The sequence below is a fragment of the Haplochromis burtoni genome, unplaced genomic scaffold, assembly GCF_018398535.1.
Source record: "Haplochromis burtoni strain Fernald_Lab_line unplaced genomic scaffold, NCSU_Asbu1 Contig_912, whole genome shotgun sequence".
Lineage (NCBI taxonomy): Eukaryota > Metazoa > Chordata > Actinopteri > Cichliformes > Cichlidae > Haplochromis > Haplochromis burtoni.
In genome coordinates, this window is record NW_024583273.1 from 1 (window position 1) to 27,289 (window position 27,289).

At 41.4% G+C, this 27,289-nt stretch overlaps 1 protein-coding gene across 1 annotated transcript in view; it reads right to left on the reverse strand.

The window, feature by feature from the left end:
• Positions 1–20: 20 nt before the first annotated feature.
• Positions 21–27,289, reverse strand: part of LOC102293672 (sickle tail protein homolog) — a gene marked incomplete in the record, with an annotated part of 115,846 nt that continues 88,577 nt past the window's right edge. Inside the window, 9 exon segments of the mRNA XM_042216064.1 lie at positions 21–3,578; positions 5,416–5,538; positions 6,384–8,303; positions 9,653–9,853; positions 18,078–18,162; positions 18,253–18,457; positions 19,911–20,006; positions 20,916–21,207; positions 26,910–27,032. Of these exon segments, the coding sequence (XP_042071998.1) occupies positions 3,552–3,578; positions 5,416–5,538; positions 6,384–8,303; positions 9,653–9,853; positions 18,078–18,162; positions 18,253–18,457; positions 19,911–20,006; positions 20,916–21,207; positions 26,910–27,032 (3,072 nt within the window).

Consider the following 27,289-nt stretch of genomic DNA (forward strand, 5'->3'; position numbering starts at 1 on the left):
ACGTCACAGTGGGCAGTTACACACTCTTTAACACACACCTCTCTGATTTCACCTGAACTCACACTTTAATAAATTCACCTGCTGATCTTTATTCACACACAAGATACACGGCTTGTAATTCCTTCCGCAATGAGAAATGAAGTGCTGGAAAAACTACACGATGGAAATCAAGGTGTTGTAAAATGTAAAGCTCGTGTACGCCAAACAGTGTGGTGGCCCGGGCTGAGTCAACAAAACTCTGAGATGGTGATGCAGAACATGCATTCAAGAAAGACACAATCACAGTGAGCCACTCATGCCAACAGGATACCCTGCCCGCCCATGGCAGAGTGGGGGAAAACGTACCTTCTGGCTGTTGACTAGCACTCTAGATTTGTTGAGATTGCTTTGTTAAACAAAATCAAACGATGTCATTACTCACCTGAAATCTTTCTTCGCCCGTCATGGCATCCCAGAGGTCTTCATGTCTGGTAATAGGCGACAGTATTCAGGTCAAACCTTTGCAGACTTCACAGCAGCTTACGGCTTTAAGCACATCACAAGCAGTCCTAAGTTTCCGCAAAGTAATGGAGAAGCAGAAGGTGCTGTACAGACTGAAAAAAAGCAGCTGATCCATATCGAGCTCTTCTTGCCTATAAAGCTACACCACTGCACCACGTCTGCGAACCACACTGCCGAGACTTCCATCGCAGCTGGAGCCGACACTGCCGGACGGCGCACTGCTTGCTCCAAAGGAAAGGGAGAAAAGAAATATTCTGTTTTTGTTTAAAAGGGGAGATGTGGTATATTCATAATTGTCCCTGGTTGTGGCATCGCAAGAAATTAGTTGTTTTTATAAATATATGGGTATGCATAATAGTTATTATTCATCCCAAGTTCCTGTTATTCATCTGAAAGAAGCAGATAGAATGAGTGTCGTTACCATGGTAATGCCAGGAGAGGCAGTATTGGTTCTGTGTTACATTAATGTTGTAAGAAAGAGGAAGAAGAGAGGGTCCTGTAGGACACAATAAAATGGACACTGATGTTCAGTAAACAAGTCGCAACGATACTCCGGTGTAAGGCTCAGTTATCTATTTTTGTTTTTGAAGATGCAACATTTGTTGTATGGGCTGTATGTGTTTATTGTTCGATTGTGTAATTACGTGTTGCACACTGGCAATGCATGCAGGCGGAAATAAAGTGAGTAAGGAGTTGGTCTTAGTGCACACAGTTGTCCCCTGTACTTATTCCGATTCAGAGTAAGAATCACACACAAACTATAACATGACAACACTGACTGAAAGCAAAAACATTAACAACATTAAATGGAGTTAACAAGGAACATATCACTGTTTTTAATGGTACAGTCACAGTAAGTGGGCAAAGAACTGCACATCAAAAATGACAGGAAGATACCAATGGAAGCAACAGCTGAAGTCAATATGACATTAAAAGAGATTAAAACACCGATCCTGTGGTAAATATCAGAGAGCAACACTGACCTCTGTATATTCTTTTTACTGTTTAAATTTGAAATGTTTTTGCTTTAGTTCTTCAACCACGTGGCGCGTCCGTGTGGTCATTCTTTACTTCTGCTTGAGCCGAGTGATTCTTCTCACTGGACTCCTATAATGGTCTAATGATCATACTTGAAAGTGCAATAAAAGCCATCATAAAACATTAAGTGCATTCATTTTGACAAGAGTCACTACAAACAAATGGAAATGAGCACAGTATGCACCAGCTACAGTACAGTGCAAGCAAAAAAAACTACTCAGGGCATCAGTTTTTAACAGTTTAGTTTTAATACCTGAAACATTTGCACAGCACTTCATGTTAACAGTAGCTACATAAAAGCTCTATACTGACAGTTTTACACGTTAAATTCTTAAACAGCTTACAGTCTGTATGGGATTGTCTTTTGGATAAACTCTGATAGTCACAACCTCAATATTCAGCAGTATTGAACCCCCCAAACAGAAAGCTCTCTGCTGTAACATAAACAAACACCAGGAAAAGCTTTCTGGAAAAATGGTTTTGAAAAATACTAAACCATGGCTCCATTATGATGACTACAGCAACTACAGTGTGTTATTCGATTCAATTTCTCTTCTGAAGAACTGACCAATGGGTGTAAATGTTGTGGGCATGTTGTGAAGTTAACTCATAGACGAAGATAATATGACAGGCAGAAAAAAAAAACAAAAAAAAACGGCGCCCAACCAATGGGCAATCCAGTCCAATGGATTTCAGCTGATTTATCAACGAATGGTAACTCAATGGAGCAGACTAAACCATAGCAACGTCTGTCTTTCACTGAAAGTCTCGTGAACTCTTTATGGACATCTTTGCAGTTCTTCCAGGAGGAAGAAATGCTAGGATTTTTTTTTAAACTAAGCATTTCAAATTTGCAGCAAAGAGGAAAAATATCTTAAAAATGTTTTCTACAGTAACAATCAAAATATTCACTGACAAACACCAGGGCTGAAAGAAGTATTTGGTTTAATAAATGCCCCAGCAGTATACAAACACTCCACTAGAAGTAAACCTTGCTAGGTTGTGAGCATCATTAATAAAGGTAATTACTCTGTTAAAAATATTCCCTGTGTTCCTGTTATATATTATGCTAATGAACTAAACTAGCCCTAGCATTTATATTCAGTTCATGAAATTACTTAAGCAATTTAGTGCAGTGGACGGGTAAGGCCGAGCTGATTTGAAGTCATTTACAATCTGCTGGGAAATATGTTCACTTGATTATCTGCAGTCATTGAGCTCATGAAAACATCTGCATGGAGATCGTGTAAAAGAAATATCTATGGATTAAAGTTAATATACGGAGACAATTTTATTCAACATTACTGGTTACATTTTTGACATACAGGTTGAAGACTGGTGAAGAATGTTAAATTTAACACACTGTTCTAACATCTGGACCTCTCTGTGAAGGACTGAAGAGCTAAAGAAATGCCGTCTTCACTGGACCTTAATTTCTTGTCATCTCACATTTTGATAACGGTGATTAGGGGACAAACACACGTTGAGAATAATTTGCTTGTTTATGTGCATGGATAAAATCATACATGTAGCACTTGGAAAGAAAGCAACTGGGCATCTTTATGACACTTTTATTTATCTTTGCATTTGGGATTTTTTAGACACATTTTTTTTCTCGGTTACTTTTTTGGCCTGTGTGGTCTTGTGTGGCATTTTCTCTCATAGTAACATTGTTCAGGGATTTTGTGTTTCCAGATGCCATTAAATGCCATCACACATGCATTATACACAGTGATATGTCTGTATGCTTTGAAGCCATGACAGTGCCCGTCATGCACACGTACAGCTTGGCTCCCTGTGCGTTTCTTGCTACATCCTGCAGAGTTGGGGTTGGACGCTGGGGTTGGTACACTCTTTGTCCCTTGAGTCACTGTGATGGGGGGAGAAGAAAATGGGGAAGAAGTCGAGACAGAGGAGGAGGGTGAGGAGTAATATTAGCCGAGGTGGAGGTGAAGATGAGGCGATGCCGACACTTGCCATTGCTGCGAAGCCCACGGTGGGCTGGACTCATGTTAAGGTGGTGTGCTGACAAGGCGTGGCTAGAAGAAGGGAGGAGACGACTCAGATTCAGAGATGGGATAAAAGTTTTGTGAGGACAAGGAAATGGAAGGAAATGAAGAGGACGGAGAGGGGGATCAAGGTGAAGAGCCTGATGGACAAACTGAAGGAGTTTTTCAGCAAAGAGTTCAGGAACGACAGGTAGGCACATCTGAAGGAGGCAGAGAAGGCTGAAGGTGAAGAAGCAGTGGAGGAGCAGGAAGAGGACAGGTTTGGAGGTCATCAGTGGCATCTGGGCAGTGAGAAGTGGACAGATGGGTGATTCCTCGAGCTAGGCTTTAATCAGAGAAGCACGCAAAGCAACAACACAATGCTTTACTGCTTCTGCTGACAGCCTGCAAACACACACCGCGGGTTACAACAAATCAGTGGCAGTGACATGCACACGACAGGAGAACATCACTTGATATATTTAAAAGTAGAATGGGAGGCAGAGCCTTCAGTTTTCAGGTCCATCTTTTATGGAACCAGCTTCCAGTTTGGATTCAGGAGACAGACACTATCTCTACTTTTAAGACTAGGCTCCTTTTTGACAAAGCTGGATCAGTTATGCTGCAGTAGACCGGTTGCTGAGGGCTTCTAATGATTCACTGAGCGTTTCTCCCTTTCTCACCCCTTTTCACTCACCATGTGTTTATAAATCACTCTGTTTTGGAGTTTGTAAGTGCTTTGTCTCTTTGTCTCTAGGGGCCACCGTAGATTTATGCAGTTAAACTAATTTCTAGAATAGAAACCAATGAGCAGTTTATTTGAAAGACCTGTGTTTTTTCTCTTTTGAATATTTATTATTTCTCATTAAGTACATACAAAAGTATTTCCTATCGGATTAATCAATGGAATGATCAATAGATTATTTGATTACTAAAATAATAAATAGCTGCAGCCCTTTTTCAATGCATCACTAAACAAGAACGGTAAAACATCCATGCAGTGCTTAAAGGATGGGAAACCTCTTCATGCCATAAACATGAAGTGAATCAGTGGCAGATGTTTCCACAGAATTATTCATTTCTGTAAATGATGAATCCTGATGTGTTTGCGTCTAAAGAAATGGAGTTCTGAACTCAGAAAAACTCACTGCCAGATGAAAGATAGTTGTACAGGTTACATGCAGGTCAAGATTCACTCACTGATGTAGAAACTTCAGTGTCAAATTTGTCTAGTTTCAAGACATTACATGTTTAATTTCGATATAGGAGATGTCACTAAAGCTCTAATGTATACAGGGAGTGTATCTTGACAGAACAGGGTACATCTAGAAACTTTAGGACGACGCACATCTGAAAAAAAGAAGAACAGGACAAAAATCCACTGCAGAACACACACAAGTGCAATCAAAACATCAAACTCAATTTAAGGTCATTTCCTCGTCCATTATTACACAGCACCCAGCTATCCTGCTCCATTTGGACCACTTTGTGGACTCTCTCTCTACACACACAGTAGGTAGGTAGATGTGGTTGAAACAGCACCAGAGTCATGCAGTGCTTACATTTCTATCATGTAGAGCATGGTTTCTGCTTTTCTAATAGCACAGTTATATTGACTCTTGTCCCATATAGTTACAAGTATAGGTTTATTGACTTGAGTTGGAGACAACTGAATTGAATTGAAGCTTCAGTATATTCATTATAAAACTATCATTTATGTTTTTGCACTGTGAGGTGCAACTGTAGAAGAATATAATGATGGTTGACACAAAAACCAACAACAAAAACACCAAACAAGAATACAAATCCTTGAAACATTAGATGAACTCCTCTTTAGTCTACGATGACTCAGAGCTGTTAACCTCAGGTGTCCTCAAACTTCATTTACCTGGCTGGCCTGTTTCTGGGTGAACTGCTGCTGGCCCTTAGGAGTCTTTTCTGGTGATCCAGAGGCACGGTGAGATTTGGCATGAGATCGCAGAGCAGAAGAGCTGGAGGTGCTGCTGGAGGTCTGCCATTTACAAAAGTAAACAAAAGGTTAGTATGAGACAGTGGTGGATAAACTACATTTATATAGCCCTTTTACTAGTCAAAGCTAAAAACTATACTGTGTGTTGCTGAAAAACATGTAGGAGATACAGAATGTTTTTACAAGATTCAATTAGAAGCAGTCAAGAGCTTTAGATTAAAGCATAAATCAAGATTACAGATGACATCGGACATTTAATGACACTGTAGAAAAAATAAAAATGCATGAAAATCAATGCTGCTGCCAATCACTGACCCATCTCAGGGGAGCTGCCATTTTTTCTTTCTTTTTGGTTTTTACGATAAAAAAAACAAGCATTGAAGCTGTGTATTCATACTGGCCTTTAAAGTAAAAAGAATTATAACTAGTTTTTGGTATCTACTGAAGTAGTTTTAAAAGACTGAGTCATTTAAAGTGGAAAAAATCTTGACTTCTTCTTCTTCTTCTTCTTCTTCTAAAGCAGTAGAAGAGTCGGGATTTTTAAGGATCACCCTCTCACATAGTACTGATTTCCTTTTCAAACAGCAGCAACAGCAGCAAAGAATTTCCCTGAAAGGCACACACGAAGAAGAAAAAGGCAAACAGCAATGCAGAACCCACACTTGTGTTCAGAAAATCTAGGTTATGGTAGGAAAACAACTTTCCATCGGAGATGTGATTAAATGCATCAGTTTTCTTGTTAATTTTGGGTAGTTTGAAGATTTGTCTGTGAGAGGAATTCAAAGCTGGTGAAAGACAAATTCAAAGAACACAGAGGTAGATGGTAACGCTGCCCACCACCATCCCAGCAATCTGCAGTGAAACAGCTGGGCAGAGGAATATCAGACCTGTTTCTTGATGCCGTTTCTTTCGCTGGCGCGTGCAGTCTGGGGTTTGGCTCTCTTACTCTCAGGTGGATTTGGACCCTTAGTGATCTGAGTCGCTGACCTTTTGGACGGACTTCTCTCTCGTTCTTGTTTGACTTTTCTTTTAAGCTGAGCTTTGTCAGCTGAGTCACATAAAGAAGCAGGGGCAGTTATACTCTCCACGCTGATTTCCAACTGTTTAATCGACTTCTCGAGACTGTCTATAGAGTCGAACGCATTTTTGCAGAGCTCCTCTACCCGGTTATGTGACTCTGAATGTCTGGTATTAATATAAGAGGAGATATTGTCTCTGTCGCAGGCATTGCTTTCGTCCAACTTCATTTGTTCCATTTTATTAATTTTAAACATCTGCGATTTATTTGTCTGGCTCTTGGTCTCCTTGACTGTTGTGCCACATGCTGCTACTTCCTCCTCATCAACAACAACTTCTTCCCTGTTTTGTTTGCCCCTGTTTCCTGTTTTGATAGCCTGGCTAAATGCTGTCAGTCTTTTTTTAGGGAACTTGAATTTGAATTTCCTTTTTGTCTCAGTTTTTTTAAGTGAAGGTGATTCAGTCTGGCCCTGGTTTTCAAGAGCGGAGCTTTTATCTGTTGAAGGTCCTTCAGGCTGTATTTGTGGAGGATTCTGACCATCTCCTGTCGTGAGCGATCCCATATTAATATTCGCGATACCACTTTTTCTAATACCCTGTTCCTCTTCCTCCTGGTTTGTCTTTTCCTCATCTGAAATGCTCTCTGGAGAAAAAATCCCACCAGTATCTTCCTCACTTTCAAAGATTGTAGACAGCCGCTTGTAGGCCAACTGAAAGTCCACGGGCTGGTTCAAGAAAACAATAATAGGTTTTCTGTCAAACTGATCATTACCGTCCTCAAAACCGTGGTTCTCATGTCCTACATAGGTGGGCTCACCAGCGGTGTCCCCAGATACTGTTTGTATTTGAGAGCCATTCATTTTGGCTGAGGTTTCCTCTTTGGACTGTGGTCTGACTCTGGTCTTGGAGATTATACGGCTATATTTACAAATCTGAGGCGGTGGAGGGGGCGGTCCCTCACCAGCCTCATCACAGCTCAGGCTACCTCCGTCTTCTGTGTATTGCAGCTGGTTACCAGATACTAGCACTGTTTGTTCCCGGTTCCCCTGCTTGCTACTACAATCTAAGATGGGTGACGATGGGGAAGGTTTTGTAACGGAGGTTGAAGTTACACACTCCTGGTCAGGCCTCAGTGACACATTCTGCTGGACTGGTGGACCTGATGTCCTCTCGTTTTCACTGGATTCTAAAGTTAGAACCACCATCACATTGGACTTCTTCTCTGACGCTTCTTTGGCGGTTTCATTCATGTCTTTGGGACTTTTGGCACATCCTTGAATGTTTTCTTTCTGTAGAGTAACAACTGTTGTAACCTTGACCTTCTTTTCTTTTGTGGCTGGCGACGATACCTGTCCAACAAACTCTTTCACTTGATTAGGAGTTCTGACATTTTCTTTCTGTGAAACTCTTCCTACTCTAAGTTCATCTAGTTTTATATCTTTGTCCTGACTTGATGTTGGCTCCTCCTCATCAGTCTGGAAACGTTTAACATCTTTTAAAGTTCCCAGTGGAAATATCTCCACATCCTTTACTGTTGGACAAGAAGGCACTTGTTCAATTACCGTCTCCACTTTGTTCTCAGTGAGACTGTTTTCCCCACCTTCTCTGTTTGCTTTTAGTCCAGCTGCTGCTATGACAGGGTAGTCATTTGTAAAGCACAGCTGAGGGTCTGACTGTTGGTCACATGTTGCTAACTCATTAGCTACTTGTGAGTTTAGAGACGTCCTCTCCTTTTTTGCATTTTGTTTATTTCCAACTGATGAGTGATTCTTATTTGTCAGTTCTGTCACCTATGAACAGAAAAGGTAAAATGAAACAACAACAGAAACTACATATTTCGCCTTTTCTGCACAATGATTACTTTAAATTTACATCCATGTTTTCTCAGTACAATCATTCATTATATTACTTTAAATGTAATACAGCAATGATCAGAGCCGATATATGACAATGATGATTTTTTGAATAGCTCTTGAGACAGAATAAATGACTTTTTTTCCTTAGAGAAGGCTTTGGCACACTAATCCTCTATTGCGATGCATGGTGCTGCCACCACCATATTTAACCCATAAACTGATATGAAAAAACCCACAACTCTGTGCTTAGCAATAAATGGTTTAAGGGTGAAAGAAAGTTTGATCCCAGTTTAAAAGGAAATTAATTATTTGAAGAGTCAAAGAACGCGAACAGCTACAGTTTATTTTTCCAAAAAGGTAGGTACAGAGCACGAACAGCACGGGCAGGTGCACCTGCTGACAGCATGTTTATGAAGAAAGGAAGCTTCTCATATGGGCTAAGAAAAACTAAAACTTCATTTTACTCCTAATTCCTCACTGTAATCTTTTTTTTCTTCTTGTTTTTGTAATAGGAAATTAAAAAAATCAAAGTGACAGGAATATAATGCAAACAGTTCATTTCAGCCACGATTTGAACAGAATTACATGAGAATGTAACAAACTTCCAGATGAGTTAAACCAGAGCTAACAAAAAACACATAAAGGCCAACCTCTATATTGCAACAATATTTCACACTGCACATAATGACAAATGGTAAAGTAAATGGACTGGTTCTTATAAAGAGCTTTTACTCTACCTGAGCACTGAAAACACAACATGCCTCATTGACCCATTCATACAAGCACGTTTTTAGGCTTAAGTGCTTTCAAGCTAACATTCACACTTGGAGGGATGCATCAGAGGAGTCAGGGACTGAACCACTGAATAGTAAATGATCTGCTCTACCTTCTGAGCTACAGCCACCCCATATGTTTACACAGTGTCCATCTCTAACTACAAAAATCAGTATCTTACAGCAAATACAGCAGAACACTGTCCAGTGATGCTCACTGGAAATTTATTTTTCTGAAACAGGTTTAATGTTTGTTTGTCATGACAAATTCATCATTAACAGGAAAACAAGTAAAGTTCAGCTTTTGTCAGTTAAAAGCAGAGAAAATCCTGAAATTATTAGTCAAAGCAGAAGCATGTTTAGTCCACTTAGGGCAGGCTAAACTAAAACACAAACCTGGATTTTTAACTGTTAGATTTCGCTTTCCACAGGCTCATCTCAGTATTAGCAACCTGGTGTTTTCTTCAGATTAAAAAATTTATCTTAAAAATAACTATTTATTTAGTATACCTGCAGTTCTTTCAAGACTTTCTCCTCTTCCTCCTCCTCTTGTCTTTGTGCTGACACTGCAGTAGGGGCAGAGGTGGATATAGCCAGATGTGCAGCAGTGCACATCTGGGATTTGTGTTTGACCTCTGGTGGCTGTTGTGGAGGTTTGAGCTGAGGAACTAGAGGTAGCTCTTTTCCTTTATCATCTTCATCCTGTGCAGACTGCTTGTGAAACACAGAACAGAATGAATTTAGGTGTCTTCTGTCACTGAGAAAGCTCATTGTCTAAAACCCCTGGAGTCACTTCATCTTTTTTAAACAAGAATGAGCTGTTGGCTGTTGTGAAAGGATGTGTAACATTAATTAAACTACAATTTGAAGTCATAGGTTTAACATTTTGTCACCCTGACCAGTTCGCCAAAGGGCTAACACAGACACTAGTAATAAACTACTACTAATAAAAAAACATACAACTGTCGCTCTAACTTCAGGGTTTGTTGTACTAAAATTAATCTGTGGTTTGATTTATTTACTCAGTTACTCTTTTGAACATAGTGCAGTGTTTCAATGTTAAGTGTGAAGAACTAAAAAGAAAGTGCTTATTTGTTGCTTAGATTGTCTGTTTGGGAGACAGACTGTTGGAGTCAAATTGTTAAATGTTGTCAGTGTGTTACTTAAATTTGTAAGTCTTGGTTCAAACTGTATGATCAAAGACCTTCCTTTGTTTCTGACCACCTCCCCAGCCAGTCTGTTGGTGGGGGAGGCTGCAGTGTTTTATTATAGGACATCCTATGTGAAGATTTTTTCTTGTTTAGTAACTTCCTGCTTTATGACCCTTTTGTGGGCAGGAGGTCACACAAACGCACCCCCAAACACAACACACACACATCTCGCACACACACACACACACACCACACACAACACACACACACACACACACACACAAACACACATACACACACACGTGCTTACACGTGCACACACATCAGTCTTATCTTTAGAACCATAGGGGGGGTTTACAATGGGTGGTGCTTGTGTGTACTGTAACTGTTTTCAGTTAAAGGCAGCAAGGAAGGCTGTTTATTTGATGCTGGCTAGGAGGCGGGTGAGGAGCGTTCAGCTCCAAGAGCCTGGTTCCGACCAGCCTCCCTTGCTAGCAAGTAAAACCGGTTAAAGCTGTTCATCTTGCTTCCTTGCTTCGTTAACGGGAATAAGTTTCTAAACCAGCGGGGCCTGTGGAAGCGCAGACCCAAGACAGACACCCTCTCTGCTTTTAAGACTAGGCTTAAGGCTTTCCTTTTTTACAAAGCTTATAGTTCAGGCTGGATCAGGTGACCCTGAATCCTCCCTTAGTTATGCTACAATAGACTTAGGCTGCTGTGGGCTTTCCATGATGCACTGAGCATTTCTCCTTCTCTCACTCACACTCCATTTAATTATGAGTTATTATTAATCTCTGGCTCTCTTCCAGGGCACGTTTTATGACTTGTCTCCTTTCTCTCACCCCAACCAGTTGCGGCAGCTAGTTGCCCTTCCCTGAGCCTGGTTTCTTCCTGTTAAACTGGAGTTTTTCCTTCCTTGTTGGGGTTACATGTGTTTTCTTTGTGTTACCTTAGTCTTTACCTCACATTATAAACCACCCTGAGGCAACTGAATTGAATCGAACTCTTTTTTTATAAGGAATTTTGACTATTCTTTCAGAATTGCAGGTCAGACACTGATGTTGGATAAGAAGTCTCCACTCTAATTCAACCCAAAGGTGTTCTATCGGGTTGAGGTCAGGATTCTGTGAGGTCACACATCAAACTTCTGCAGCCATGGCTTAATGGATGTTCCTTTGTGCACTGGTGTGCAGTCATGTTTGAACGGGAAGATGTTCCCACAAGTTTGGAGGATGAAAATGTCTTGGTATGCTGAAGCATTAAGACTTCCTGTTACGCGAACTAAGGGATTTAGCCCAGCACCTGAAAAACAACCCTTCACCAAACTTTACACTGTTCTCCTGGAAACCACCAAACCCAGGCTCCTCCATCAGATTGCCAGATGGAGAAGCATGATTTGTCACTCCAGAGAACACGTCTGCTCAAGAGTACAGTGGTGGCGGGGGTTGACGTAGGAGCAGCGACATGTAAAGACGCGTGGCTGAGTTGCTCTGTGGGGATATGCTATTTTTTCATATAAATACTGTGACATTGGGCACTAACGCGTTATCGGTCATCAGCTGAGTTACCACTGCAAATGTGCGCATCGCCCAAGGGAACTTTACAACAATGTCAGGGTCCAAAAACACCAGAAGGAGTGATGGAGCCAAGGCAATTGATAGCAATGCTACATGCCCGGACACGGCCGCGCTAATGGCTGCCATAGCTAACTCGGAGAAGAATGTAGTCGCCAAAATTTCTACGCTGGAAGCAAAAGTCGAGACCAAGTGCCAAGCTCTCAATGAGCTGATCGATTCGCTTTGCAGCAATGTTTCTGACCAAATAGATGAAGTGCGGACTGAACTTTTTGCTAAGATTGATGCTCTAGCAACTACCTGCACTGACCACCATAGCCGGCTAACTAGCCTGGAAGAAGATGCAAACACGTATTCGGACCGGGCTGTGGACTTGGAGAAGCAAGTTCACGATCTGAAAGAAATTGAGTCAGCTCTTTCGGACAACACCGAAGACCTTGAGGGGAGACAGCGCAGGTGCAACATTCGAATATTTGGCGTGAGAGAGCACTTTGAGACTGGGACGCACCCTGTCAACTCTGTGGCCCAGCTACTAAAGGAGGTTTTGGCCCTGGATACCGCTCCGACACTGGATCGGGCACATCGCAGCCTCCAGCCCATCCCTGCGAGAGACCAGAGACCCAGGCCACTTATTGTCAAATTTCATTACGTTCAAGAAAAGGAGGAGGTAAACAGTCCCCTGACGCATGATGGAGTCAAAATCCTAATTTTCCCGGACCTGCCATCTGCAGTCGCGAAGAGACGGGGGGCCTTTAAAGAAGTTAAAGATCTACTGCGCGGATGTCGGGGTGTGAGATTCCGGATGCTATACCCAGCGAAGCTGAGGATTTCTTCTCCTCTTGGTGAGGAAATATTCACCAATCCAACGGCTGCTAAAGACTACGTCAAGAATCGCATCTTGGCTGTGTGTGGGAATCAAGACACGGGCTGAGTGGACTGTGCGACCTCAGTTGCTTTTTGACTCTCTATTGTTCACTGACTCAGACTGCACTTTAGAGAGGTTTGAACTTTTGCTTCTTTCATAATTTAATAGGTCTGCAAATAATTGTTTATCACCGAGTGAAGTAATCGACCAAGAGAAGTCACGTGTGCCTTTCCAATCTGCCAGATGTCTAACAACTGGGTCATAGTTGGTGTTCCCTGCTAGGGGCAACTTTTGTATTTGGGGAGTGAAGAGACATGTTGGATATAAGCTCTTTTTGTTTTTGTCTGTCCCGTTTGGATCTTTTGCCATCAGAATTAATGTCTAAAAGCAAAGAAAGATGCCCAACTGCTTTACTGTACCAAATGGACCATCCCAGCCTTCCGTATTGGTCTATTTTATTCACCTTTGCTTTTATTGTTTATTTCATTTTCATTTGCTGAGCACGGGACAGACTTGACTGGGGAGAAGAAAAGGGAGAAAGAAGGAGGGAAAGAAAAAGAGCGGGGGATATAAGCTCTTTTGGGGGGCAGGGCGTAGTTTGCTCCCAATTTATGGGAGTTACGTTTATAGTTACTCTGGGTTTTTACTTTTGCTCTTTTGTTTTTTTAATTTTTTAAATTTCTTTTTTCTTGTTGGCTGCAGTTTTGTGCGTATACTTACCCCAAATTATTGTTCGGCTTGCCTGTCATGATTGTCTTGAAAGTGTGAATATGGCCAACTATGTAACCAAAAGTGCTGCAACTACACCTGATTCTACTAAATTTATTACATGGAATGTGAAAGGCCTAAATAATTTTAGAAAATGCAAAAGGATATTCACTCATGTGTCAACTTTCAAACCGGACATTGTCTTTCTACAGGAGACACATCTGTGTTCCACGCAAAGCAAGAGGCTGACACAAAGTTGGGTTTCCCAGGTCTACCATTCTGGATTTAAATCGCGGGGGTTGCCATTCTTGTTAGGAAAAATTTTCCCTTCATCACCTCAAATGTAAAATGTGATGTGAATGGTCGCTTTCTGATAGTTACTTGTAAGCTCCACAACACTCCAGTTATCTTGGTAAATACTTATGCACCAACTTGGGACAATCCACAATTTCTTATAAGACTAATTGGCCTGCTGCCAGACTTCAATACGCATCACCTGATTATGGGCGGGGATCTGAATCTGGTATTCGATCCCGACCTTGACAGGTCTAAGCCGCGTCAGTCTACTGGGACCTCCAGATCAGTGTCCGTTCTGAACACATTTCTTCAAAACTATGGCATTTCAGATCCACTGCGTATCACTGAGCCCTTAGCAAAATACGATTCCTTCTTCTCCCCCGTGCATCATTCGTATTCCAGGATTGATTATTTCCTTCTGGATATTTTATTATTATCCCAAGGGTCACCATGTGTAAATATCATGTAATTGTAATTTCTGATCATGCACCAGTGCAGGTTGATATCGCATTTCCAAACGTGTGCGCAAGGCAGCGGTTCTGGAAATTTGACTCAGCATTAATGTCAGATGAGGAGTTTTGCAACTTCATTGAACACCACATCGAGCTTTTTCTGGAAACAAATAACACTCCAGATGTTTCAAAATCTATAATTTGGGAGTCGCTAAAAGCATATCTGCGGGGCCAAATTATTTCTTTTTCGTCTTATAAGAATAAAAAGCAAAACAAACGGCTCTGAGAGCTGACAGAGCTCATAGCTAACATTGACACACAATATGCTACCTGTCCAACCGCTGATTTATATAAGCAGAAGGTACTGCTGCAGTCTGAATTTGACACCCTCTCAATTAAAGAAACTGAGAAGCTCCTACTTAGATCAAGACATCATGAATACGAGCATGGTGAAAAAGCAGGTAGATATCTTTCGCATCAGCTTCGTCAATCCGCCGCAGCTCAGTCTATACCCGACATACAGTTAGACTCCGGTCAGGTGGTAACACACCCTGACGGAATTAATGCTGCTTTCAAGTTATTTTATCAGGATCTCTATACTTCCTGCACTGATTATTCAGAGGCTGACTTGGATTCCTTTTTGAGGAACATAGATACTCCCACTATTAACCCAGACCAACGTGAGCTACTAGAAAGACCTATTACCTCTGCGGAAATATTGCAGGCAGTTAATTCCTTGTAAAATGGCAAGGCACCGGGCCCAGACGGCTTCTCGTGTGATTTCTATAAATGCTTTGCTGGCAAGTTAGTTTCTTTACTGTCTGAGGTTTTTTCAGAAATTCAGGCAACAAGCACGTTGCCTCAAACTCTGTCCCAAGCCAATGTCTCTGTAATACTCAAAAAAGACAAGGACCCTCAAAAATGTGGATCCTATCGCCCCATTAGTCTACTGAATGTGGATTATAAGATCCTCACAAAAGCTCTTGCACTTCGTATTGAGAAGGTAGTACCTTCTATTATACATGAGGACCAAACAGGCTTTATAGTGAACCACCAGTCATATTTCAATATCAGATGGCTGTTAAATATCCTATATTCTGACCATTCAGTTGATCACCCCGAGATAATAGTCTCACTGGATGCCGAGAAGGCTTTTGACTGCGTGGATTGGCAATATCTGTTCTCCGTTTTGAAAAAAATAATGCTTCGGTTCTAATTTTATTTCATGGATCAGGACTCTGTACTCAGCGCCCCTGTCTTCAGTCTGCACCAATAAGACTATTTCAGAATACTTTTCCGTACATAGAGGCACCCGACAGGGATGCCCCTTAAGCCCCCTGCTATTCAATCTGGCAATAGAGCCGCTGGCAGCAGCATTGAGAACGGACCCCAGAATAAGGGGGATCACTATTCATAAGTGCCCCTTGTATGCAGACGATCTCCTTCTGTATATTACAGATCCGGAGGCATCAATTCCTTCAGTTCTGGACCTCATTGGATCCTTTGGCCGCCTGTCTGGTTACAGTTTGAACCTGGCTAAAAGCACACTGTTCCCTATTAACAGTCTGGCAAAGGAGGCTGACTACTCAGCCTTTCAGTTTAGACTGGAACACTCCTCATTCACCTATTTGGGTATTCAAATCACAGACACTTATCAGGATCTTTTTAAATAAAATTTTACCCCTTTATTAGAGAAAACAAAATCGGATTTGGCACGCTGGTCAGCATTACCCATCTCTCTTGCTGGGCGGGTCAACACAATTAAAATGGTAGTCTTGCCTCGATTCATGTACCTCTTCCAGATGATACCCCTTTTTCTTCCTAAAACCTTTTTCACCCAGTTAGACGGACTCATATCATCTTTTATTTGGGACAAAAAAGTTCCAAGAAAATCCCTGTTACAGTGTTCTAAGTCGGAAGGCGGCCTAGCCCTACCAAACTTTATGTATTATTGTTGGGCTGCCAATATTGTGAAACTATCCACCTGGATGCGGGCTTTTAGGGAGGGCAGAGGGCCGCCTTGGTCCACTATGGAGCTAGACGGTAATCTCACCATATCCCCTGTTGCAATACTGTGTTCAGGTCTACCAGTCAGTCGCAATGTTAATTTTAAAAATCCTGTGGTTAAGAACTCTCTCAATGTCTGGTTTCAGGGTCGACGACATTTCGGGCTGAGGCGGTCACTTGTCTGCTCCCCTATTGCATCAAATCATCTTTTTTTACCAGCTCAGAGCGATGCAGGGTTCAAGGTTTGGTACAGCAGAGGAATTATCTGCTTCTCTGATCTGTTTGTTAAAGGGTCATTTTTATCCTTTGAAACATTATCTAAAGACTTTGGAGTGCTTTACCTTGTAAAGCACTTTGTGACATATGTCTGTGAAAGGTGCTATATAAATAAACTTTACTTACTTACTTACTAATTCCAAAGACTCACTTCTTTAGATACTTACAAGTGCGTAGCTTTGTAGTTAAACACTTCACTTCTTATCCAAGTCTACCTAATGACTGTCCACTTGAGGATTGTCTGCAATTTCGATCTATTGCTAGAGGCCACATCTCTAAAATATATAGCACACTGCAGCATATAAAGGCAGACTGTGTCCACAGCCAGAAATGCCTGGGAGCTGGACTTAAACCTCCAGATCCCAGACGACCTATGGGACCTTAGTGTGAGCAGGATGCATGAATCCTCAATCTGTAAACGGCATTGTATAATACAGTTTAAAATTCTTCACCGGGCGTACCTAACCAAAGCTAAACTAGCCAAAATATACAATACCTCTGATGATAGATGTCCGAGGTGCAAGCAATCACCCGCCACTATGAGCCATATGTTCTGGACCTGCTCTGATTTGAACCGGTTCTGGGAATTCGTTTGTAAGGTTATTTTGTATGTGTGTGGGAAAACAATTGATCCTAATCCGATGACAGCAGTCTTTGGTGTACTGCCAAACCAACACGGGATAACTTCTTATCAACTGAATGCAGTGGCTTTCTCATCTCTCCTGGCACGCAGGCTAATTCTTCTTAAATGGAAGGATTCAGGTCCGCCAGTGTTTGTTCAGTGGGTGAGAGAGGTGATGAGGTGCTTGCAGATAGAGCATCTGAGATACAGTTTGAGAGGGTCTCAAAGTAAATACTACAAAACCTGGTCATCCTTTGTTGAATATGTGGAGAAGTTGTCATTTACTGAAGTATTACTGCCTTTATCTGTGTTTGTTTTGTTCTTTGGTGGGTTTTGTGGTTTGTTTGTTTTTTTGGGGGGGGTGTTGTTGTTGTTGTTGGTTTTTTTGCCTTGTTCACATGGTAGTTTTTATTTGTTTGTGCCCATAGATTATACATTTTCCTGCATCCAACTGGTTTGCACTGCGTGGTGCAACTGGTTTCACAATGGCTGTGTTTGTAATCACAATTTGAGTTGTATTTTTCTGGACTTTTGTCATATTGGAAAATCATAAATAAAGTTGTCAAAAAAAAAAAAGAGTACTGCATCCAACACTTTACATTGTACTTGTGATATAAAGCTTCAGAAATGTTCGTAGTGCTTTTGCACAAGTCTGCTTGGTGCTTGATTCTAAATACCTGTGGCCACGGAAGTGATTGGAACACCTGAATTTAATGTGGATGAGTGAATCCCTCCAACAAAATAGTGTTCAGGTTGTTTTCATTCTTTTCTCCTAGCTTGTTCTTTATTGTGACTCTTCTTTATATAATGTAAAACATTTCAAAAACAAAAGATAGTATTTTAAGAAAGTGTTTTTATGGGAAAATGTATAATGTACTTCCACTTGGCAATAGTTAGCGTGTAAAGTTATTCATGTCAGGAGGGTGACGGGCCAGACTGGAAGTGTCCATGGTACACCTGTCTTAGCTGAAGGGACAACAAACCTGGGCTCCAACAGGCTCTTTCCTAGTTACAAAGACCACCTCTCCTGACCTTCCTGTTGTGAGACCTGAAGTGACAGCATGAATTCTGAGAAGACAATAAAACAAATACAAATATTAGGTGAATTGTGATTTTAACCAGTAGAAAGTCCTTCCTGATGCTCAGTGATCAACTGACCTCCGTGGAGGAGGAGGAGGAGGGCTCTTGCCTGCCCTGTCTGGACTGCGCTTCATCTCCTTGTCTAAGCTGGAGCGGCGTGGTTTTTCCACCTGTGGCCGGCTGCTGCACTTGGCACCAGGAGAAGCTGATGAGGTAGCTGAAAGACCAACCGATGACTGAAGGTCCACAGCGGCTGCAGGAAGCTGTGACACTGCTGCTGGAGCTAAACACATCACAATGCTGTCATTTAATAAACTGTCTTTCATATAAATGACAAAAAAATTATGTAGATTAATGTCTGCCTATTTTGAAATGTTTAATCAGCCTGGTTTGATCATGATGCCATTCAAGATGATCTTGAAACTGCTTTGAGAAGCTACTCTGCTCACTTAAAGGAACAATGAATGAAATTAACAACATGTGCACTAGAGGGACAACTGTAAGACAACTCCCAAAACAGGAAAGGTTTTATAGGTGGAAGCCACTGACATTTTTCCTCTCCTCATCTTCTCTGACTGTTGTTTCAGTAGTTTTGCATTTGGCTAGAGTCAGTGTGCCTACTGGTCCCAGAAGGTGATACTTGGACCCTACAGAAGTCACAAAGGTAGTCCAACTCCTCCAGGAGTGTCTTTCAGCAGAGTCTGAAGAGCATGGAGGGGATTCCATGAGACAGGCAGTTACCCTATGAGAGAAGGAGGGGTCCGTCGAAAATCCTTAACCCATCAGCAAGGTCAGCAAGGAATAGCGTGAGTGCAGACAAAGTTACAAAATGACCTCCATCAGGCCACTGGTGTGAATGTCTCTGATCAAACAATCAGAAACAGACCTCATGAAGGTGGCCTGAGGACCCGACATTCGCTACTGTGCTTATTGCCCAGCGCTGTGGAGCCCAACTGACATTTTCAAAAGAATAATAACTGGCAGCTGCACCACAGCTGCTTTTCACAGATGAGCAGGTTCACCCTGAGCACATGTGACAGATGCAAAAGGGTCACAGGTCAAGGTCAAGGTTCTTTAGCAAAGGGAGAAGCAAAGAAGAATGTTATGCTGCCTGTAACATCGCTCAACATGACCAGTTTTTTGGTGGGTCAGTGGCAGTCTGGGGAGGCATATCGTACAGACCTCTACTGGCTAGGCAAGGCAGCCTGACTTTCATCAAGCATCAGGATGAAAACCTTGGACCCATTGTCAGACCATGTGCTGGTGCTGGGGTTTCTGGGTTCCTCATGGTGCCTAACAATGCCCAGCTTCATGTAAGAGTATGGTGGCAGTTCCTGAGTTTGAAGGAATTGATTGACCTGCCTCTGTGCCTGCCTGTCTTAAATCCTGTACAACATCTGTCTTCTCATTTGGAGCACCAATGTTGTCAATCATGTATATTAGCATGTGGGGACCATAATAACTATTGAGTGCCATCTTGAGTTGCTGTAACTACTGTGCCAAATCATTTTTTGACTGTGATTTTCGAGGTGTCTTTGAATTCAGTCCTCTTTATATTGATTATTTTAATTTCCATCAAACACTGCAGCATCCTTTTGTTTCTAACACATTATATATCCATATCAGTATCTTTTTGAGCAGTGTAAATGACCTTGATAAGAATGAAAAGAGCTGTATTAACGTACTACAAGGAGGTGATATCTAAGGTGATATCTTTCTTCAAACTGGACTCATACCTGTGTTTGGGGTTTTTAAATCAGTGGAGTCCCCTTGATCACTTTGTTTGGAAGGTGTGTCTTGCTGGGTGGCAAACACGAGTGCCTGAACCGCCCCTGAGATTTTAGCACAAACACAAAGTATCAGTATTAGCTGGTCACAACCACACTACCACTTTACCATTACTTTAGTGGTAATACTGTGAAAGTTATTATAATTCACAATTAGAGACTGACTATTGAAGCCATAATGTTTCATATTGTTTTGGGCAGCCAGACACGAGTCCCATGGTCAAATACAAAAATATTTGAAGTGAAAAGTTAAGAACTGTTGAATTTAAACACAACAACAAAGGGTTTCATGCATGCCTTAACATATTTATGACACTATACAGTGCTGATTGGCAAAAAACCCCAAAACAGTTTTCTTCAACTTTGAAGGGTTATAATAATAGGCCAGCGGGGGAGCTGGCTCTAGCCCCTCCCTCACAGACACACACTATCTTTGTTGGCTGCTGCCTCTAACCATATTGTGCGTTGTCAGTCTTGTGTGCCGGTCAGTAACATTCAATATTTATTGGTTACTGTTACTGTGTTGTTCTCTTTTTGCTTGTTGTTTGTTTTTCAGCAGGCGATCAAACAGATTTTTAGTGTCGTTTCTCTCTGGCTCTCGTCTCCTGTCTTTTTCTTTCCCTCTCTTTCTGTTGAGTCTCTTTCCAACTTTTCTTTTCTTTGTCTTTCTCTTTCCCGTCTCCCAGTAATGTCCATTCTGATTGTAATAACTTAAAAGTAAAAAAATAAATACATCAATAATATAGAGTGAATAAACTATGATAATCAAGTGGACCAGTATAGCAAAAGCTGTATTCCCACTTGGGAAAATAAATCTGTTGGGCATTTTTTGTGACTACAGACAATAATTCTGATTGTTAGAGTGCTGGACAGGACCGGCGCAACCCCCCCCCCCCCCAAAACAAACAACAAAACAAAAAAACAAACTGCATGAGAAGCATTGAGGGACTCTACCTTGCAGTGTCAGGTTCAGAGGTGTGTTCTGTTCTGATTTCGATGCAAGTCGAGCTGTATGTTGTGAGGCAGAATTGTTCACTCTGAATTCTGATACATCCAAACTAGGGACAGACTCCATTACGCTGGCCTGGACCTCTTGTAGGACCTGGTTAAAGCTGATACTGGTGCTGGGAGGTTGAGTGTGGCTAGAATTGAAGTCGGCTGGCTGTTTCACTCGGCTGGGACTGGACTGACTCATACAGCTGGCTTTTCCACTGAGGCCGCCCCCTTGAGTTTGTTTCTCTGTTGTCTGTGGAGAATAGTGAAAGTTTGTTTCAAACTAGGCACAAAACTGAATGAGAGCTTTTTTAAAATACCACAAGAATGCAGTTTAGACAGACAATCGTGGTCTGAACCAGACTGACAACAATTACTCTAAAACAGATTGGAAACGATTTCTAAATACGACCTAAATATCCCCCAACCCCGGAAAAAAAGCCAGTGCTTGTGATATCATGACAGTAGGGATAACACAGCCCGGGATGAGGCGAGGCGGGTCAGGTGGGTTGGAACTCTGCATTACCCCTGACATGTGTAGAAACCTCTAAAACTTTGAACATGCTGATGGCAACAGATATATGCAATTTTTTCCAGGATATATTTATTGAGCAATTGTCTGTATGACAATGGAATTTACAGCATGAGATAGTTGCTCTGTTTTTGTACATTAACACCACATAGCATAACAAAATATAACAAAACGTAACATAACGTGGTACAATACCCTCCCACACGCCCACAACCCCAGTCCCAGCTGTCCAGCTAGCTTGTCATAATGAGAAGCCAAAAATCAGATTGCTGATTATGCTAAGGCCTGTTTCCAAAGTCTAAATGTATTGTCTAGAATAGACGGTTTAAAAGATGGATTCCCTACAATAGGTGTAATAGGTGATAGAGACTTCAAATCAAAGTGTAGTTTAATCTGCTTAAGAATACGTCATATATAGACTTATCAATGGGCAGGGGACACAGCAGTATAGCTTCTATACAGTAAGGCTGACAAGCTTCCAGCTCCAGTTGCAACCATGTGAGGGGGTTGCCGTTGTCAACTAACCAGTATGTCATGAATTTTATATGCGAAGCCCAGTAATAAAACAGGAGATTCGGAAGCGCTAACCCTCCCTGCTTTTTAGACTTGCAAAGATGTTTCCCAGCAATTCTGTGTGTTTTATTGCCCCAATAAAAAGGTAAGATGAGTGAATTTAGGTTTTTAAAAAATGTTTTAGGAAGGAACACAGGGAGATTGGGAAATAAGTGCAACCACTTAGGCAAAACTATCATCTTTATAGCATTAACTCTGCCAATGAGTGATATAGGAAGCGTATTCCAGAACTGTATACTTGACTGAAGCTCAGATATTAAGGGAGAGAAGTTAGATTTTAATAGAGAGGAATTGCTTTTTGTAACCTGAATACCCAGATAAGTGAGCTTTGCATAAGCTATACTGAATGGGAGGTTTTGCAGCCATGAGGGGTTGCTCACATGTATCGGCATTAGTTCACTTTTATTCAGATTTATCCTGTATCCAAAGACCCAAAGAACTTAATTTTGTCTAATATGGCAGGAATAGTCTTTCCTGGTTGGGTGATATATAAAAATATATAATGACACATCATCTGCATAGAGTGAGATTTTATTAGTAGTTGTATCAGTATTACAACCAAAAATAGTTGGATCTTTGCGTATGCTTTCAGCAAAGGGCTCTATTGCCAAGCCAAATATCAGTGGGGAGAGGGCATCCCTGCTTTGTCCCTCTGCATAAGCCAAAGGATGGTGATAGAATCTGGTTGGTAAGAACGCGAGCATGAGGACTGACATAAAGCAACTTCAGCATTGACATACATTTCTTAGTCAATTTAAATCTTTCTAATATTTTGAACAAATAGGGCCATTCGATCTGGTCTAATGCCTTCTCAGCGTCGACTGCCAAAACTGCCAACTCTTCTTTAGGTCTGGCAGTGGAGTAAATAATGTTAAATATTAGCCTGAGATTAAAAGATGAATTTCTCTGGGGTATAAATCCAGTTTGATCTGGGTGTACTAAAGGGGGCTTAATCTATTGGCAAGTATTTTAGAGAATACTTTCCCATCCAGGTTTAGCAAGTAGATGGGACGATAAGAACCAGCATTCCTACCTATTTTACAAATAACAGTTATAATTGCCTCTGTAATGGTGGGAGGGGAGGACTTTATCTACTAGAGTTTGAGCAAATGTTTTATGCAGGTATGGGCACAAAATCTCACTAAATTCAAAGCTCAAAGTATATCTGCGTGATGTACAAAAAGATTTTACTGATTTTGTCCCTCTCAGTGGGAAACTCCCACTAGGTTTATATCTGGGACTCTCCACCATTTGACCTTAGAACTGAAGAAGCTTCTCGGATGAGAGGTGAAACGTCTTCAAGCAACTTAAAGAAGTCCAGACGCTTTTCTTTGCAAGCTCCTTTGGCTATGATGACCTGGATGACTGAGAACCTTCACAGACATACAGTAGATTATTATATTCATATTTTAAAGACAGTATTCTCTTATGTAGCAGGATGGATGGCGTTTAGGCTTTCTCTTTATCCAAATCTTTAATTTGTTTGTCCAAGTCAAGGAGCTTAGCCCGGTTTCTCTTCCTTCTGGCTGATTCAAAAGAGATAATAGCATCGCTTAAATAGGCTCCCAAAGTGTAGCAGGCTTAGTTTCTGAGTTGCCATTTCCATCAATACGGAGAGATCTGTGTTTCTAAATATTCATGAAAATCCTTCTCGTGTAACAATAGAGGGTTAAGCCTCCATATTTGCTGCAGTCTAGTTGCATTTTAGATGTTTTAGGTTAATGTGACAGGGGAGTGATCTGAGATGACATGATACAGTGGCTTGCAAAAGTATCCGGCCCCCTTGAACTTTCCTACATTTTGTCACATTACAGCCACAAACATGAATCAATGTTATTGGAATTCCACGTGAAAGACCAACACAAAGTGGTGCACACGTGAGAAGTGGAACAAAATCATACATGATTCCAAACATTTTTCCAAATAAATAACTGCGAAGTGGGGTGTGAGTAATTATTCAGCCCCCTGAGTCAATACTTTGTAGAACCAGCTTTTGCTGCAGTTCCAGCTGCCAGTCTTTTAGGGTCTGTCTCTACCAGCTTTGCACATCTACAGACTGAAATCTTTGCCCATTCTTCTTTGCAAAACAGCTCCAGCTCAGTCAGATTAGATGGACAGCGTTTGTGATAGAGATGGACCGATCCGATATTAAGTATCGGTGTCGGTCTGATACTGACGTAAATTACTGAATCGGATATCGGAGAGAAATAAAAAATGTAATCCGATCCATTAAATATCAAAAAAGCACCTCAGAAAACTTGCGACACAGCCTAACTCGGCTCATAACCGTAACACATCGGAGCAGTATGCGTCACGTGATAGAGCGGCTGTGGCGTGCGAGACCTGTCGGCGGTCTGGTTGAGCATTTGGAGCCTCACTACCATTTCATCTCCGACAAAGTGATCCCAGAGAGAAGTAAAACAAGTGTGTAAGTTCAGCTCTGAATGTTTGTAAAGCATTCCCACGTTACGTTTAACAACCGATATATGGAGTGACTGCCTCTCTCTCTCTCTCTCTCTCCTGCTGCTACTTCAATCATGAAACTGATCAATGATCAGCTGATCGGCTTTTCTCTCTTCTTTGTTTTTGTCTCACTTTGCGCCAGAAAGAGGAAACCAGCGGCTGAACAACAGCAGCACGTTTAAGCTTGATAAGCTGCTGTTAGAATTTATTTAATATTTCTTTCTACACCAGGATCTTTTTCTACGCAGCTGACGGCTGTAACTGTTGTTTTGATTTGGTGCTGTATAAATAAAATTGAATTGAATTGAGTATTGCTAACTTTATCTCATAATTAAAGAGTCTGTCCTCTTTTGTCTGTTTAATTGTATTCTTGAGCTCGGTTGTCTGTTTTCTTATGTTTTGTTCAGTTCTGTTGTTTTTATTTGTTGTTTTTATTTTTAATGGTGATGTTACTGTAAAAGATAAAGTTTAAAACTCAATAAAGACAAAAAAAAAAAAAAGAAGGCAAATCCAATCAAATTCAATTCAACATTATTTATAAAGCACTTTGAAATAGCCAGCATAGGACCAAAGTGCTGTACAGTATGTAGTTAGAAATAATAGATAAAACACTCGCGTTGGACAGCTTGGGTTGTGTCATTCAGCCAGGGATCAGATTGAGTTTTAGGCTGCCTGGTTTTTAATGAAGCCACAGTGTCCAAAGCAGTCTGGCAGGTGGAATAAAACCATGAGCTCAGTTCCTCAGTCCGGCTGCATAAAAACTCCAGGATTTTACAGTTTGGATTAAAAACTGCTGAAAGTTGCTCAACAGTGGAGGAGTTAAAAACGCAACAGCAGCAGCGCTGCTACAGGCAAGAGGAACTTCAAAAATAACAATACTATGGTCAGAAAACACAGCATCACAAATCTCTACGTTGAAAACAGAAAAAACGAGATAAAACAAGATCAAGTGTGTTTCCACGTTCATGTGTGTGACAGGTCACACATTCCACAAGATTAAAAAAAACCCGCTGAGGTTTAAAAAGCCCTTTGCCATGGGCATATCAGGGCAACACGTGAATATTAACATCCTCAACAAGAAGAACACGATCATATTTTGGCATGCCAAGAAGTCATTCACAAAGTCTTTATTGTATTTTGGAGGACAATTGTTAGAGCCAATGCATAGAAAAATATTTTTGGTACCATTTCAGTTATTATGTTACATGTTTGGTTTATATAAGACGTTATCAGAGAATATATGCCGCGTGTTTCATTTTTGTCTGGAAAGATAAAATGATGGCGCATGTGTGGTAGCAGGTTAGAATGAGCCAGTACGGCAATGGAAATGTGCGCTGTAGCAGCAAAGAGCTTTTTGACTGTGACATCGTTTGTTTGTATGTACGAGTCAGAAGTAGAAGAATTATTTTTTCATGGCTTGGGACAGAAATTCGCCACTACAATGATAAACCACCGCGCACAACACTGTGTGAGAGCAGCCCTGCTCAAACAGCCAGTTCAAAGCTGCTGAATGGTGTGGATAACTGCTTACATTTAAAATGACCTTTAAAAATCATTGCAGCCCAACGTCTGCGGTGAATTAAAATAGCAGCAATCGTCAGGTTGTTCAGAGAAGATGCTACATTTAACAGTGCTCAGCCACGTCTCACACACGCACAGAAAATCCAGTCCTCGGGATATGAAGAGAGCCTTCAGAATAAAAGTTTTGTTTGCTAGGGACCTAGCATTTACCAGACCAATCTTGACAGTAAGTGGTGGATCTGCGTTGTTAGCCATCCTAGAAGCCCGACACAGAGGCCACAGGTTCTGCAAATTCACTCCAAGCCAGCTGGGACAAGCAGAGCAGGGTTTTCGGGGCTGGAACGTCCCAGCCAGCCATCGACAGGTTCCAGTGAATGCAGAGAGATAGAGAAGCGAGGCACCGCTCCGTGTTTTTTGGATAAGGGCGTACAAGAGCACCTTAAAGAAACTTCCAGCTTCACCAGGCAGCCATTACAGCGCCCCTGGTGACGGGGCACTTACGCCGGAGAGGTAGAGCTGGGATATGGCACAGCTGAGTTGGGATCTCAAATTTTTATGTCCAGCTTGGTTCAACTTTGCCAGATCTTTGGCAGAAAGTCAAAAAGCATTCATGTGAGTGGAAACTGATGAAACCAATCTTTATATATTTTAAATTTCTTGATTTTATTAAATTTATAGAACTCAAGTAGCCTTGGGATCTGCCAACAATGATTCCTGCAACATTTTCAATCAATAACATGATAAATGATGCCAAAGTGACACAGATTGTTGACATTTACATTTCTGTAGCCTATTGTCCAGAGGTTTATCTATAAGTGAATGAGAGTTTAGTGTTGACCTCTAACCTGCGTGTCTTTGTGTCTTACCATGGTCCGCTCACTGTGGGTGTGTTCTGCTGGTGTTGGTGCAAGTTGGTCCAGTTCGTCAGACTCCTGAAGACCTGCTCTCCTCTGCAGGGCGGGACTGCCCTCTCTGCTGCGAGGATGCACCTTCACAACATGACAACATGTCTTACACACCACAGACAAAATAAGGTGCTCACATTTTGCTGCTTTACAGTTGTTACTGCCATACCTCTAGTTAATGTATTTTGTGTTGCACTATGCATATTTTATATGTCATCAGCAGAGATGGGCAGTAACGCATTACTTGTAACGCGTTACTGTAATCTGATTACTTTTTTCAGGTAATGAGTAAAGTAAGGGGTTACTATTGCAAAAACAGTAATTAGATTACCGTTACTTTC